At 48.1% G+C, this 15,085-nt stretch overlaps 1 protein-coding gene across 3 annotated transcripts in view; it reads left to right on the top strand.

Moving 5' to 3' along the window:
- Positions 1 to 192: 192 nt before the first annotated feature.
- ATPAF2 (ATP synthase mitochondrial F1 complex assembly factor 2) overlaps positions 193 to 15,085 on the top strand; it is a 26,480-nt gene continuing 11,587 nt past the window's right edge. Inside the window, exons 1-6 of one of the 3 annotated variants that reach the window (XM_019656691.1) lie at positions 193 to 282; positions 377 to 545; positions 9,155 to 9,199; positions 9,449 to 9,594; positions 11,064 to 11,161; positions 14,279 to 14,359. In XM_019656691.1, coding sequence (XP_019512236.1) covers positions 413 to 545; positions 9,155 to 9,199; positions 9,449 to 9,594; positions 11,064 to 11,161; positions 14,279 to 14,359 — 503 coding nt within the window. In that variant the 5' untranslated portion in view covers positions 193 to 282; positions 377 to 412. Of the gene's footprint in view, positions 546 to 9,154; positions 9,200 to 9,448; positions 9,595 to 11,063; positions 11,162 to 14,278; positions 14,360 to 15,085 lie in introns of all 3 variants that reach the window. The other 2 variants (XM_019656692.1, XM_019656693.1) reach the window with 2 other exon arrangements.

The raw sequence follows: 15,085 nt of genomic DNA, 5'->3' as shown, positions 1-15,085 counted from the left end.
CGCGCGCGCGCGCGCGCACACATACACACCACTTCTTCCGATTGGCCCGGGCGCGCCAAGGGGGCGGGAGCAGGCTCACGCGGCGCTTCCACCCATTGGCGAGAGGAGAAAAACACGTGGCGGGGTGCGCGAGGTGCCCTCTGGGACTTGTAGTCTTCCCGCAGCGCGGCGTGAAGGGGCGGGGCGAAGTGCATTTGTGATGCTGATTGACTGAGGGTGTGCGCGGGAGGCGCGCGAGTGACGGCGCGCCGTCGGTGTCATGCGGAAGATGGCGGCGTCCAGGGGAGTTTGAGGGCTCCAGGGACGCGGTGAGAGGTTTCCGTACAGCCGGAACGTTCAGTTTGAGAGATCCCTTCGCTCTGTTTCCTGCTCTCAGGTTCCCTATCGGTGTCCTTCCAGGCCCTCGGGCGCGATGTGGAGGAGCTGCCCCCGCCTGCGGAATTGGGGGCGCCGTGCCCTGAACTGGTCCCCAGGTGGCCCCACGACCTCCATGGGGCCGGGGCCAAACACCCTGTCCCCATCCCGGGACTATGCTCCCCCAGCAGGTGAGGGAGTCCAGGGCACAGCCCCTTTGGCCAGGGGCCGAGCCGGACTAAGGTGGGCAGAGGGGTTCGGCCGTACCGGGTTGGGTAACCGAAGCAGGGATCAGGCTTGTCGGGTTACGGAGGCCAATGGGGTCCTGTTACAGATTAGGAAAGAGAAGTCCAGACCAGGGCACACACAAATCGCACACATCGCGTCACGGCATGGGACAGTAATTGACGTTTGGCAAACATGGTTTTTCTCAAAGTTTATGGCTTTCTTCTCTTTAATAAGGAAAGCAGATGTCATCCTCGTTTTTAGACAGGGAAATTCGGGTTCTGGATCAGGACTACTCCAAGATCACAGAGCAGACTCTGAGAAGTTAGTGGAGGGCAAATGTTGGCCTGGCTGACTGCTTTCTGTGTCCTAGGAGCCCGCACAGTAGGGGTCTAGAACCCAGGCATTCAGTCTCCCATCTCTTTTCCTCCATCCTACTGCCCTACCACAACCACTGCCACTCTGCTTAAGGAGTTGATCCATACCTCGTGCCTCTTCTACTTTTGACTCTGATGAGGCCTAGAAGAAGGTAATGACTCTTTCATTGCTTCTGGGGAGAGGTTTTAGGATAAGAGTGGGAGTGACTGAAATGAGTGAAGAGTAGAAACACTCTCCTTCCATTCAGTTAGTTTTTCTGTGCTGAGGACAGGAGGCACGGTGGTCTTCAAGACACAGACATGGTCCCGCCCTGGATGATGTTCATTGTCAAGTGCAGAAGGTTATATCCTGGTTTAACAGTAGCTTGTAACAACATGATAAAGGAAGTACAAGGAAGCTGTGAGACTACAAAGAAGCACCTACTCCCATCTTGGGGCTGTTCATGGTCTAGAAAGCGTTCTGAATTTTCAAAAGGACATTGAAGCTGAAAGTTGATAGATAAGTAGAAGTTCTGTGTAGAGGAGGAAGAGTACTGTGCAGCTAGAACACAACCAGGGGGACAGTGGGGCGTGAGGGGTGTTGCTGTAGTACTGCTTGCTTTAGAAAATCTAGAACCCTCCAGGCAGTTTGGCATCATGGCAGGAGTACAGATCTGAGGTCTGATGGTTGGCTGAACTGCTGAGGTGCTGTGTGACCTTGGGCCTCATTTTCCTATGTGAGTTGAAGGACTAGGTTGCCTTTGAGGTTTTTCTGTTAAGTTCTATAATTTTATACAAATGGGGAAGAGGGTTAGATGCAATAGGGATCTGAGGTTTCACCTATCAGGGCAGGTAAAGGGCCTGGTGGTGGGCCATGAAGAGCCAGTAAAGAAGGAGGAGCATCTGATAATTGTGATTTATGATAAGAAATATATGTATTTGGTCTTTGTCCTTTTCCTGGCACACACCTCTTAAAAGCCAGAAGAGCTGAGGGAGAATCTTTTGTTAAAATATTTGGTCTTTTGTCCTCAAATAACTCGAGTGATAAAGATGAAAGTCTTTTGTTATTCATAACAAGCCTCTTTCAACCACACCTGAGTTTATGTCAATGAGGTGATTTTTGGGAAAACCCCTAAGGATGGGCACTGGGTGCCAGGGGAACCAACCCAGTGATTGGAGGGTTGAAACTTTCAGCCCTACCCCCTGACGTCCCGGAAGGAGAGGGGGGCTAAAGAGTGACTTCATCACTAACGGTTTGTATGCCAACATAATGAAGCTTCCCTGAAATCCCTGAACTAGGGGTTCTAAGAGTTTGAGAGAGCTTCTGGGTTGGTGAACACGTAGAGATGCTGGGAGAGTGATGTGTCCAGAAAGGGCATGGAAGCTCCTTGCCTCTTCCCACATACCTTCCCTTATGCATCTCTTCCATGTGGCTATTCCTGAGTTGTATCCTTTTATAGTAAATTGGTAATCTAGTAAGTGAAATGTTCCCCTGAGTTCTGTGAGCTGCTGTAGCAAATTAATCAAATCTGAGGAGCCATCATGGGAACCTCCAATGGATAGCTGGTTGGGTTGGTCAGAAGCACAGGTGACAATCGGGACTTTCTATTGGAGTCTAAAGGGGTGGAGGGCAATCTTATGGGACTGAGCTCTTAACCTGTGAAATCTGATGCTAACTCCAGGTGCGTAGTGTTGAAATTTAATTGAATTGTAGGACACCCAGTGGGTGTTGCAGTTGGTTGTTGGAAAACACCCCCACACATTTGGAGCATGGAGTGTGAGCATATAAAGGAAAATGAGAGGTGTTTTTGTTATTGTTTTTCTTTACAACATCCTAGGGAGGCATAGCACAAGCAAAGCGACTCACTCAGGGGTTCACTTAAGCTGACAAAAGCAGAGGGTTAATTTAACTTAGTGGATGCCACTTCCCTTTATGGTGGTACGTCATCTGCCATATCCTTTTCCTTCCTACTGCTGACTTACTAGTTTAGGCTCTTGGAAGTACTTGGCCCATGGTAGGTAATCAAATGTAAAAGAAAATATGAATGAATGAATGAATAAAAGGATGAAGCACAGTGGGAGAGAGAGGTACATGAATCTGACCTATGAATGCTCTACAGAGGCTTTACCAGTTGTGAGACTCTGAGTCTTTGGAGTGGTGGAAGATTCAATCCAAGTGGGGCCTGGATGAAGACTTCGGTTGGCAGGCGATTGAACTTGGCCTCTTATGACTGGCCATGTCATTTGAAGGTTGTCAGAAGGAGAGAAGGGTTTCGGAAAGGGTCACTGGGGTGTTGGAGGAGATGTTCAGCAAGGAGTCCAGTTCTGTACCAGCTGCTTAGAGGGGAGGTGTTCTGGAGAGGCAGCATGTCTGACTGAGTGTGAACGCCCAGTGATGTCAAGGTTAGGAGTCTTGTCTACTCCGTTTACAAGTTGTCACTTGGACCAAGTCGTTTAGCTTTTCAGAGTCTACCACCTCAGAGGCATCACTTGCCCTATCTTCTTCATAGAGTGGTTGTGGTAGGTTAAGGGAGATTCTGTAGATAAGGCATCCAGCCTGCCACCTGTTTTTATAAAGTCAAGTTTTATTGGCACATCGCCACACTCATTCATTTTACATATTGTCTAGGGCCGCTTTCACTACAGTGACAGAGTTGACTAGTTGTAACAGAGACCAAATGGCCTGCAAAGCCTAAAATATTTACTATTTGGCTCTTTACAGCAAAAATTTGACAACCTTTGCTCTAGATGCTCGAGCAATTTGGAAAAAGTGTGTTTAGTCATTTAGCTCATTTACATTAATTGCTATGGCAGATATATTTGGCCTGAAGAATTTTTTAACAGATTCATTGAGATATAATTCATTTACAATTCACTCATTTACAGTGTATAATTAAATGGTTCTAGTATATTCACAGAGTCGTACAACCATCACTACAGTCAATAGTAAAACATTTTTATCATTCCCCTAAGAAACCCTGTGCCCTTTAACTATCACCCTCCCTTTGTCCCCTCCAGCCCTTCAGCCCTAGGCAACCACTGCCTCACTTTCTGTCTCTCTCGATTTCCCTATTTTGGACATTTCCTACGAATGGAATGTGGTCTTTTTTGACTACCTTTTTTCACTTAGAATGTTTTCAAGTTTTATCTAAGTTAGCATGTATCAGTATTCTATTCCTTTTTATTGCTGAATAATAGTCCATCATATTTATCCATTCATCTGTTGATGAACATTTGGGTTGTTTCCATCTTTTAACTATTCTGCATAATGCTGCTATAAACATTTGTATACGAGTTTTTATGCGGGCATATGTTTTCATTTCTCATATATCTAAGAGTAGAATTTCTGGATCAGATGGTAACTGTTTAAGCTTTTGAGGAACTGCCACACTGCTTTCCAAGGTGGCTGCACCATTTTACATTTCCACCAGCAGTGTATGAAGGTCCCAATTTCTCCACAATTGTCAACACTTGTTATTATCTGTCTTTTTTTTTTTTTTAAGATTTTTTTTATTGGGGAATTGGGGGGATGGAAACAGTGCTGGGGAATTGGGGGAAGGGGAACAGACAAGTTGCTGTCGTTTTGTTCTTCAATCTAGTTGTGGAGGACGTTGCTTCACTGGCCCAAGTTGGCACCATCATTGCGCTCTTCTCTGGCGAGGCAGATCAGTCCCATCATTGCGCTCTTCCCAGGTGAGGCAGATCAGTCACCGGCTTCTGGACGGCCGCTCACTGCGGCTGCTGGCCGCTCACGCTGGCTGCTGGCTACATACGGTAGCCCATGGCAGCCCACTGCCACAGGGAGTGCAGCCTACGCCGTCGCCGGCGACTCATGGCAGCCCAGCTCCAGGTTGAGCTGTTGTTCAGCATCTTGGCTGTGGAGGGCAGTGTCACTGGCCCTCATATGTGGGATCCGAACCGGGGCCCTCTGGCATCCCAAGCGAGTTCTTAACCATCGCGCCACTCGGCCGGCCCTATCTGTCTTTTTTATTAGAGACATCCTAATGAGTGTGAGGTGGTGTCTCCTGGTTTTGATTTGCATTTCCCTGATGATGAATGATGTAGAGCATGTTTTTGTGTGCTTATTGGACATTGGTACATTTTTTTTTTTTGGAGAAATAGAGATTCATATCCTTTGACCATTTTTAATTGGGTTATTTGTCTTTTTGTTATTGAGTTGTAAGGGCGCTTTATATAGTTGGCCTGAAGAATTTCGATTCAAGAAGCTGTTGGTCGGAGACACCAGAGGATTATGGATGGAGAGATGCGCCGAGAGAATTTCAGCTTTAAGGCTTAAGGCCCGCCAGATGGCGCTGTTTAAAAAGATAAAGGCGTTAGCTCTGAGAAGGTACTTCCTTTGTCCTTCGTGCACTTTGGGAGTTGTAGTTCTGAGGCTTTAGTCTTTACAAAGCAAAGGCCCGTCTGGAAATTGAGGCTGGTGGAAAGATCATTCGCTGGTCCCAAAAGCCTGGGACAGGAGTAGTAGTATAGGGAAAGTGACACCGAAAACAGCCTGTTTCTTTGTATGGATTGAAGCAACCTCACAGGAAAAGGGACCCAGTGGACATTAATTTCCAATTCAGCGCTCTTTACATGAGCAGGTTTTTTTGGTTGTCTCTGCTTATATAGCCTATTTTCTTGTGGCCAGCTTTTAATTTCAACACTTTTTTTTTTTTTAAGTTTGTATTGGGGAATTGGGGGAGGGGAACAGCATTGGGGAATTGGGGAAGGGAACAGAGAAGCCGCTGTTCTTTTTTGTTCTTCAGTCTAGTTGTGAAGGACTTCACTCCAGTGGCCCACATTGGCACCACCATTGTGCTCTTCCCGGGTGAGGCAGACTGGCCGTTGGTCACTGTACGGTTGCCTGTGGCGGTTCACGCCGGCTGCTCACGGTAGCCTATGGGAGCCCACTGCAGCTCCACTGCAATCTACACCATCGCCTCATGGCAGCCCAGCTCCAGGTCGAGCTGCCATTCACCCTCCTAGATGCAGAGGGCGCAGTGTCACTGGCCCCAATGTGGGATCCGAATTGGGGCCCTGCCGCCCAGAGCCAGCCTCCCAAGCCAACTCCCAACCAACGCGCCACTCGGCCAGCCCTCAACACTTTTTTATATACCCATTTCTTTGTGTCTATGTATTAGGTTGTCGGGAAAGTCATGATGCGTTTTTGCATTGAAAAACATAGGAAAATACGTCTTGACTTTCCTGACGACCCAATAGTACACAAAATTGTCACCTAAAAGGCACCGAGTGTGTTTTTGTCACAGAAACAGATGTTCTGGAAAGGGAGTGATTCATACTCAAAATGGTCCCAAGCTCTGTGATCCTATGTGGCTAGGCTGTTTCTTTCATTTTTAAAGATAGTATTCCTGATGAGGTCGGCTAGCCCTGTATTCATGGAAAATATGGAAGTTTCACAGGCTCCCAGTGGCCTCAAAATTTGTCTTACGTGACCCAAGACCTTTGAGGACCCAGGTGAAGAATCTTTGTCTTTTGACATTGTTTGGGAGCATGGCTCCCACCAAATGAATTTCCCAGGTCACGTTTGCCTATGCGACCTCCTACTTGGCTCCCTCTGTCAGCTCCTTACTGCGACCTATCTGGCCACCACTGCTGTCTGTGGGCATCTCTAACCATCCTCTGCTGGATGCTACAGTCTTATCTTTCTGACCGTCTTTCTCATTCTCCAAAACTCTGCTCTCTTGGGGCTCTAGACCATCATGTAAGCTGCTTGTTTTGCTGGAAACTCTTTCTTTCACATGTACCTCCTCCAAAAATAAATCCAGCAATGCAGATTGGCTCACTCCTGCCTTTTCTTGGGTCTCAGACGGAATCTGACTGCTGGGAGCTCTTCCTTTAGTGCATGAGATATGGCTTCCCCTGCATTTGCTTCAGTGTCCCTTGTCCTTTGGCTATTATGGCCACTTTATTGTTTGGCTGGTTTAGTGTCCATCTCCCAATGAGAGAATTAGTGCCTCGAGGATAGGGGTGAGCTTCGAGTCTTATTACTAGGACTCACCACACTTCCTGGAACAGGATTAGTACTCAATGAAGTTTGTTTCAGAACTTCCAAGCCTGAAGCTTGCCCTCTACCTGTCACAGCTCCATTCAAGAGAGCACCTGTCTACAACATACCAGCACACAGGCCCATCTTCCACTGAGGCCCAGCAGCCTCTGTGCTCCTTTTGCCCAGCTGTCATCTCTTCAGCATGGCTTTATCCTGTTTTGAGCAGTTTTGGTTGCCCCTTCCTTGCCCCTCCATCAATCCAACTCCCTTCCAGTGTTTTCTTCCTCTTAACAGATAAAGAAGTAGGTCTGGCCAGCACAGAGGAGCCAAGGCAAAGCAGAAAAAGACTTCCTTCATGGGAAACCCTACTGTCCTGGCAGCTTTGGATGGTTGTCTGTGCTGTCAGAGTCCATTCCTTGACCTCCAGGTCTCTTGGGCCCATTTCCCCAGGGCTGTGTCGAGCAATGTATTAGAATGTCCTCCACTGGCATTTTCTGCTGAGGGATAACCTCCCCCCCCCCCCATGAGTCAGATCTTCCTGCCTGGCTTGCCTTTAACATGCCATCCAGCCCAGGCATTGGAGAACCTCCTGGACGTAGTCTGGATGCCTCTATCCAGGCCTCCAGAACTGTGTCTCACCTGCTACCTGCGTGTACCAGGACGGCTTGTAAAGTAAGGAAATTTAAAAGCAGCAGGGTGGTGTAAACCTCCTATTTTGGCGTCAAATGTGTGAGAAAATCAGTATTATGATTTCAGACGAAGGTAGTAAGTCGTGTCATAATAATATAGCATTGTCTTGGTGGCCAGATCTGATCATTTTAAAAAAACGTTTAAACCCTATAAAGACAGGGATTTATGTCTGCTTTATCCCGAGTACCTAGAACAGGAGTTGGCACATACTAGGCACACATATTTTTGTGGGAAAACAGTTTGGGCCTTAGTTCAGTAAGTGCAACCATGGAAATGCAATTTTGAGCCCTCTGTGGGTAAGCATTAGTGGTAGCATTTATGAAAAATGATAGATTTATGAAAAAACTGATAGAATGTGGAAAACAAAAATACAATGTTTGGAGTAAGACCAGATACTCTCTTTCCGTTACTCCCTCCCTGCCCCATGCACATAAACCAAGTTCTCTTGATTTTCATAGTTTATTTGAATTAATAAAAAACTAAACCGAAGTTTGGTTTAAAAAAAATTAAAAGAAGTTAAAAAGCATTAAATACTAATGAATCTCATTTTCCTTCACATGCTGCATCGTTATTTCCAATAAATAACTTCAGTCAGGGACTCTGAGGCTTTTAGTACCTGATGAATATGTGAAGGAACAAACGGATGAATGAATGAATGAATGAATGAATGTTTTCTTTATCAGAGATGGTAAGGGCTGGGTTATGGTTTATAGCTTCTAAAATGTGACCCATTTGTTCTTTATTAGTTGAAGTTATCTGCATAATTCCTTATGCGGTGCTCTTGGTTTTTAACCCCACCAGGTAAAAGGGGGAATGTGTTTACATTTTCATATAAGATTTTATTCAAGTTATTTTTAGAAGGAAACACGGGATCCAGATTTACTCCTTATTATGGGAAATGTTTGGAGGTCCTTTTGAATATACAAGCTAGCTGGCTAGTTAGGTTAATTAATTGGTAGAGGGGATAGGAAATGCTCCTGGGATCTCTACTTGCTGCCTGTGCAGCACACATGTGCACATGCACATGCACGCTCACACTGGCTTTCCACTAATGCCTTCTCAGAGGCACTGGACTTGCCTGTAATGGGTCTCTGGCTTTATCCCATTCAGACACCATCTTTAGTTTCAGGCATGTTGTGCTGACATGGGGGTGGCACTAGTGAGGGTAGTGTGGGGGGAGCATGCTTAGAAGTTAAAGCAGAAGGTGCTGGAAAAGTCTGTTGGGTCAGACAGTCTGCGGGTTCGTGATGCCTCGGGATCACACTATTGCTGGGCTTGGGGGCTGACAGGGACCTGAACAGCATGTCCTCTTCCTTCTCCCTGGAGAGGGAATGCCCTCCTCCCTGCAGCTTTAATCAGAAGCCGTTGATTATGCTGCATAGAGTAGGGCAGACCTTGAATGGTGATAGGAAAATTAAGCCAATCAATCAGCTTTAGCTGTAATGATACAAGCTGGTCTTGTCCCTCCTTGAGCTGTCTCAACATGATTTTAAACTGCCTATTTGACAAATTTTTCTCACAGAAAGGAAGAGGTTTTATCAGAATGTCAGCATTACGCAGGGTGAAGGTAAGTATCTGAAATTTTGACTGCCTCTTTTTCTTTCTTTTTTTTTTTTTGTGAATAAGTAAAACCATTTTTAATCTCCAGCCAGTTCAGTGGTGCAACTGCCCTTTGTGCTTTTGTCGGGTATGTTCCTGTAAGTCCTCTGTGAAGAGACTCAGGGTTGTTTTTGCACCAGTTCAAATAACTAAATATAGGAGTAATCAGTCAATTCCACTTAACAATCTCTGAGAGGTTTTCACTTGATCGTTCAAGGTGGCTTTGAGATAAACCTGGACCACAGGAAGCTGAAAACTCCCCAAGCCAAGCTCTTCACTGTCCCCAGCGAGGCCCTGGCCATAGCGGTGGCTACTGAATGGGACTCCCAGCAGGACACCATCAAGTTCTACACCATGCACCTGGTAACAAGTTCACACCCCACACCATGATGCCACAGCTGGCTTCCTAGGGCTCCCAGGCAAAAGCTGCAACTGCTATCTAAGCTGCGATAAAGCTGTTGGGGTAGGGGTGGAGGGGTGTTCCAGCCACATTTGCTTCCTTGAATGTGCCAAACATTCCCTGCTGTTGCCTGGTCACCTGCAGTTCCCCTGCTGAGAGCACTGCTGGATGGCTCTTCCTTCTCTGGTCTCAGAGCATACGTCATCCCTGACTACCCAGCTGTCTTATTTCCTATCATGGCAGCCGTTCCTTTGTTTCATGAGCACTTACGCAATTTGTAATTGTCTGTTTTATGTTTGCATGGGTATTGTCTGTCTCCTTCACTGCCTTGTAAGCACAGAAGGGCAGGGCATGTCTGTCTTACTCACCAGCGCATAGCCGACCCCTAGCATAAAATTCAGTTGGCACTCAGTGAGTGTTGGTTGAGTGCAAGAACCCAAGGGGCAGGGGATGAGGTGAGGACTCTGCCCGCCATGGAGCAGCCCCCATCCACACGGGGTGACTCATTGAGGTCTAGAGCATCCTGGGGAGTGGGTCGGCTAGATTCTGTGGGCCCAGCTCTGCAGCTTCTGAATGGTAACCTTAGGCAAGTTATTGTCCCTTCTCAGCCCACATTCCCCATCTGTGAGAGGTGGGTTACAATAGCACCCACTTACAGAGTGGTGGTCAGGATGGGATGAGCCAATATGTGGAAAGGCCTGTATGTGGTTCCTGGCATGGACAGAGCCCTGAGGCAGCATAGGCGTTAGTGCTGTCAGCCTAGTCCCGGCTGTGCTCGGCCCTGACACAAACCCCCATAGCCTCCTCACCATCTTCACAGCCTGCAGCAGTGTTGGCCTGCTCCTTTGCCTGTCTGATGACATTAGGGTGACAGGACCACAGCCTCATCATTAGAGTACCTAGGCAGCCTCCCACCGACAGAGCAAATCTGGAAGGTGACCCTGCTCCTGGCTTGGCTGATTTGTTGCCCTGCTTTCTAAGGTGTTAAGGGATCCCGCAGGTAAGCTTTTCAATCAGATTTTAATTCCGGTAATGCTTATGTGTCTCTTTTACTGAATTTGACCTCTCTGGGCCTCATCTCTGAAATGAGTATAATAGTACCTATCCAAAGGCTTGTTGTGAGGATAAAATGAAATATAGCAGAGCCTGGTAGTAAAGGTTATGGGACCTTGGGAAGCTGATTAATCCTAGGGCCACTGTGCGAGTCCCATGAGTCCCCTGTGTGGTGGCACAAACTGCATTGTTGGCTCAGAGCCGCCTGTAATAAGCTCTCAGTAGAGGTGCTGCAGCAGGCTTGGGCTCGGCACTGCTGCTTGCTGGGTGCTGCCGGCCAGTTCTTCCTGTTGCTGCATGTTGGACATGGTGTCCCTAGGAGCTCAGTACTTTGCCTGGGCCCAGCAGGTGGTGACGGGCTCTCTGCCTTTTGCTTCAGACCACACTGTGCAACACGTGTCTAGACAACCCAACCCAGCGAAATAAGGACCAGCTGACCCAGGCAGCCGTGAAGTTTCTGGACACCGACACCATCTGGTAATTGACATGTACATGGGCCTTTCCCCTGGGCTAAGCAAGTCCCCTGGGCTGTTTGCCTCATTTGCCCAGACAGTTATCAGTGGAAGAAGAGGCAGGCCCTTTTCCTTCATCTCACAAGGCAGGGAAAGCAGTCTGTTTGACATCAGCGCTTAGCTACTCTGCAAACCCCTAGAAGAGAGGATTCCTCAGGCTGTAACAGTGTCGGAACACTGGGCGCTCCTCTTCTGTGGCCCAGCCGCTGTCCCTTGGTCTGGGGCAGAGTGGGGTGGTGGAATAGGCAGCTCTTGCAGGCTCCAGAACCAAGGGGGTCACTTGCCAACTGACAGTGGGGCCTCTGACCCTGGACTTCTGCCTACTGGCACATTCTCATGTAGACATCCTTATGACTACTTGTCAGCCTGGACACATAGGTGTTGACATGCAGGAGCTGGCTTCCTCCACTTCTCAATTTTCCCCTCATGTCGCGTATCATTCATTCATTCTTTCATTCATTTGTGCGTATATATAAATGTATATATTTATTATACGAGATGGCTTATGCAATTTTAGAGGCTAAGAAGTTCCATGATCTGTCATCTGCAAGCTAGCGAATTAAAGCAGATGACATAATTCAGTCCAGGTCTGAAGGTTTGACAAATATATATGAGGTGTAATAAAAAAATGTGGTGAATGTTTAAATTAAAAAATTATTACAGGGCCGGCCGAGTGGCGTGTTGGTTAAGAGCTGGCTTGGGATGCCAGCTCTGAGCAGCAGGGCCCCGGTTCGGATCCCACATGAGGGCCAGTGACACTGCNTTGGGATGCCAGCTCTGAGCAGCAGGGCCCCGGTTCGGATCCCACATGAGGGCCAGTGACACTGCCCTCTACAGCTAAAATGGTGAACAACAGCTTGACCTGGATGGAGCTGGGCTGCCGTGAGTCGCCGGTGACGGCGTAGGCTACAGCCCCTGCTACAGTGGGCTGCCGTAAGCTACTGTGAGTGTCCGGCAGTCAGTGTGAGCGTCCAGCAGCTGGTGTGAGCTGCCAAGAGCCACCGTGAGTGGCCATCCAGAGGCCAGCGAACGATCTGCCTCACCCAGGAAGAGCGCAATGATGGTGCCAACATGGGCCAGTGAAGCAACATCCTCTACAACTAGACTGAAGAACAAAAGGACAGCAACTTGTCTGTTCCCCTTCCCCTGATTCCCCAGCACTGTTCCCCTCCCCCAATTCACCCATAAAATCTTAAAAAAAAAATTATTACAGTGAAAGACACATTGCCATTAATCCCCCTCGCTTGAAACACACTTATCCCATCGTTCTTGCCACTTCCTAAAGCAGTTCTGGAAGTCCTCTTTCATGAGCGTCTTTAATTGCACTGTTGTGGCTGCCTCGATGTCCTAAATCGATTCAAATCATTTACCTTTTATGGTCATTTGAGTCTGGGGACGAGTCGGAGTTGCATGGTGCCAGATCCAGTGAATAAGATGGATGAGGACACACCGCAATGTTTTTATTTGACAGAAATTGCCGTACCAGAAGCGATGTGTGACATGGAGCGTTGTCATGATGGAAGATGAAGTAAAGACACTCATGAAAGGGAACTTCCAAGACTGCTTCAGAAAGTTGCAAGAAGAATGGAATAAGCGTGTTTGAAGTGAGGGGGAGTATTTTGAGGGGGATTAATGGTAATGTGTCTTTTGCTCTAATAATTTTTTTTTAATTTAAATATTCACCGTAGTTTTTAATCACCCCTGTATATATATGTCCATATATACATATATAAAGAGATTTATTATAAATAATTGACTCACAGGATTATGGAGACTGACAAGTCCCAAGATCTTCAGTCAGCAAGCTGGAGACCCATGAGAGCTGATGGGGTTCATGCCAGCCTGAGTGCCAGCCGGTTTGAGAACTAGAATGAGCCAGTGTTTCAGTTAGAGTCTGAAGGCAGGAAAAAAACTGATGTCCCAGCTTAAGGCATTCGGGCAGAAGCAGTTCCCTTCTCTGTGTCCCTTAGCTAATTGGTTAGTGGCATTGAAGAAACAACTGGAGTAGCTGAGCAGCACCATGTCTGCTGGTCCTGGGGCTCTGGAATCCCGAGTTACTGCACAGGTGGCATGTGAAATCAGCACTGAGGGCTGAGGAGGGCAGAGGCACCCTTGAGGAGGCAGCCAGAGGTGCTGATTTTGAATTGCTAGTTAGAAAGTTCACTCCATAGGTGTTAAGGGCCATTTGATTGCAGGGAAAAGCAACCCATTCAACCTAGCTCAGGTAAAAAGGGTTTTCTTGAAAACTATACAGGGATCCTGATGGTAAATGAGGGACGATTGGCCGCCATGGATGGGGGCTGGAAGATAGTATGCCAGGCTCCTCCCTCTGCCCTGGGAGCAAGTCTGCCCACTTGTCTGTGCAGCAGCCCAGCTTTTCCTGCACACTCACGATCTCCTGCCCTCTGCTCACACCAGACTGGCTTCCCACAGTGCCCACTTGGGTTCCTGTCCCATAAGGCCTTGCAGCTAAGCTCCCCTCAGCTCACTCTCTCTCTGTGTCTCTTAGTCACAACAAGTGGCATAGCCTGGCATCAGGTGGTGGTGGTGTCAGGCCTCCATGGCAACAGGTGGGCTCATGAAGTACAAACAGGCAACTTGGTCTGTGACCAGGGGCACAATCTCTTGGAAGGGGTGCAGGGACTGAGCTTCTGTATAGCATTCACGTTCGACATCCTATGATAAAGTTGGTGTGGCTCTGAAGGTACAGTCTTAGTGTTTAGAATGGCACCAATGTAGTGCTACAAGCCTTGACCCCTCAAATAACTGGGGACATTTAGGACAGTGGTTCTCAAACTCAAGCTTCCGTTGAATCCCTTGGAGGGCATCTCCACCCCAGAGGTTCTGCTTTCATAGGTGTGGGATGGGCCTGAGAATTTGCACTTAAACAAGTTCTCAGGTGATGCCCTGCTGCCGGCCTCAAGGCCACACTTTGAGAACCACTGCTTTAGGGGAAAGACCTGTGGGGCTGGGCAGTGGTGAAGTTCTTTTTGCTGTTGCCATTTGTGTTTTTCCCTTGTCTGTCACTGAATGAAGAAATTGTACTATTTTATTAATGAAGGTGATTTTTGCAATGAATTAGCTACAGGGTGGAAGAACCACAGACATTAGTGGAACTTCAAAAGAACGAATGGGACCCAATCATAGAATGGACCAAGAAGAGGTGAGATGCGCAGCCCCGGGGTGCTGGGCAGGCTGTTGGGGTCGTGGCCACGCTGGAAAGCAAAGCCCTTAGCTAGTGGACTTCCTGAGTCCAGAGCACCCTTGGGACTTGGCACCTCCCATGTGTTCAGGAATAGGGCCACCTTGGAAAATATGCTCCTCAACTTTGTTTCAGCCGCCATGCACCAAGCGCCTGCTATCAGTACGTATTGCGCTGAGTGTAGGGGTGAAGCCAAGCTCTGCCATGATTGGCTCTGTGGCCCTGGGCGAGTGACTTGATCTTCCTTGTCTGTGAATGGGGCTCATAATCCCTACCTCTTAGGGTGTTGTAAGGAGCAAACGGAGTGATGCTTAGCATCCCGCTCGGCACACAGGAAATGCCCACATGCTGGCAGTGGTCGTCCACGCTTTGTCACAGTTGCTAACTGTTAACACATATTATCAAATGGTGGGCCAGCCGAGTGGCGCATTGGTTAAGAGCTGGCTTGGGACGCCAGAGGGCCCCAGTTCGGATACCACATATGAGGGCCAATGACACTGGCCTCTACAGCTAAGATGCTGAACAACAGCTCAACCTGGAGCTGGGCTGCCCGTGAGTCACTGGCGATGGCGTAGGTTGCAGCCCCTGCTGCAGTGGGTTGCCATGGGCTACCGTGTGTAGCCAGCAGCCAGCATGAGCGGCTGCCCAGAGCAGCCGTCCAGAAGCCGGCAACTGATCTGCCTCACC

The sequence above is a fragment of the Hipposideros armiger genome, unplaced genomic scaffold (genome assembly GCF_001890085.2).
Source record: "Hipposideros armiger isolate ML-2016 unplaced genomic scaffold, ASM189008v1 scaffold_264, whole genome shotgun sequence".
Classification (NCBI taxonomy): domain Eukaryota; kingdom Metazoa; phylum Chordata; class Mammalia; order Chiroptera; family Hipposideridae; genus Hipposideros; species Hipposideros armiger.
This window is presented reverse-complemented; position numbering and strand designations above follow the sequence as displayed.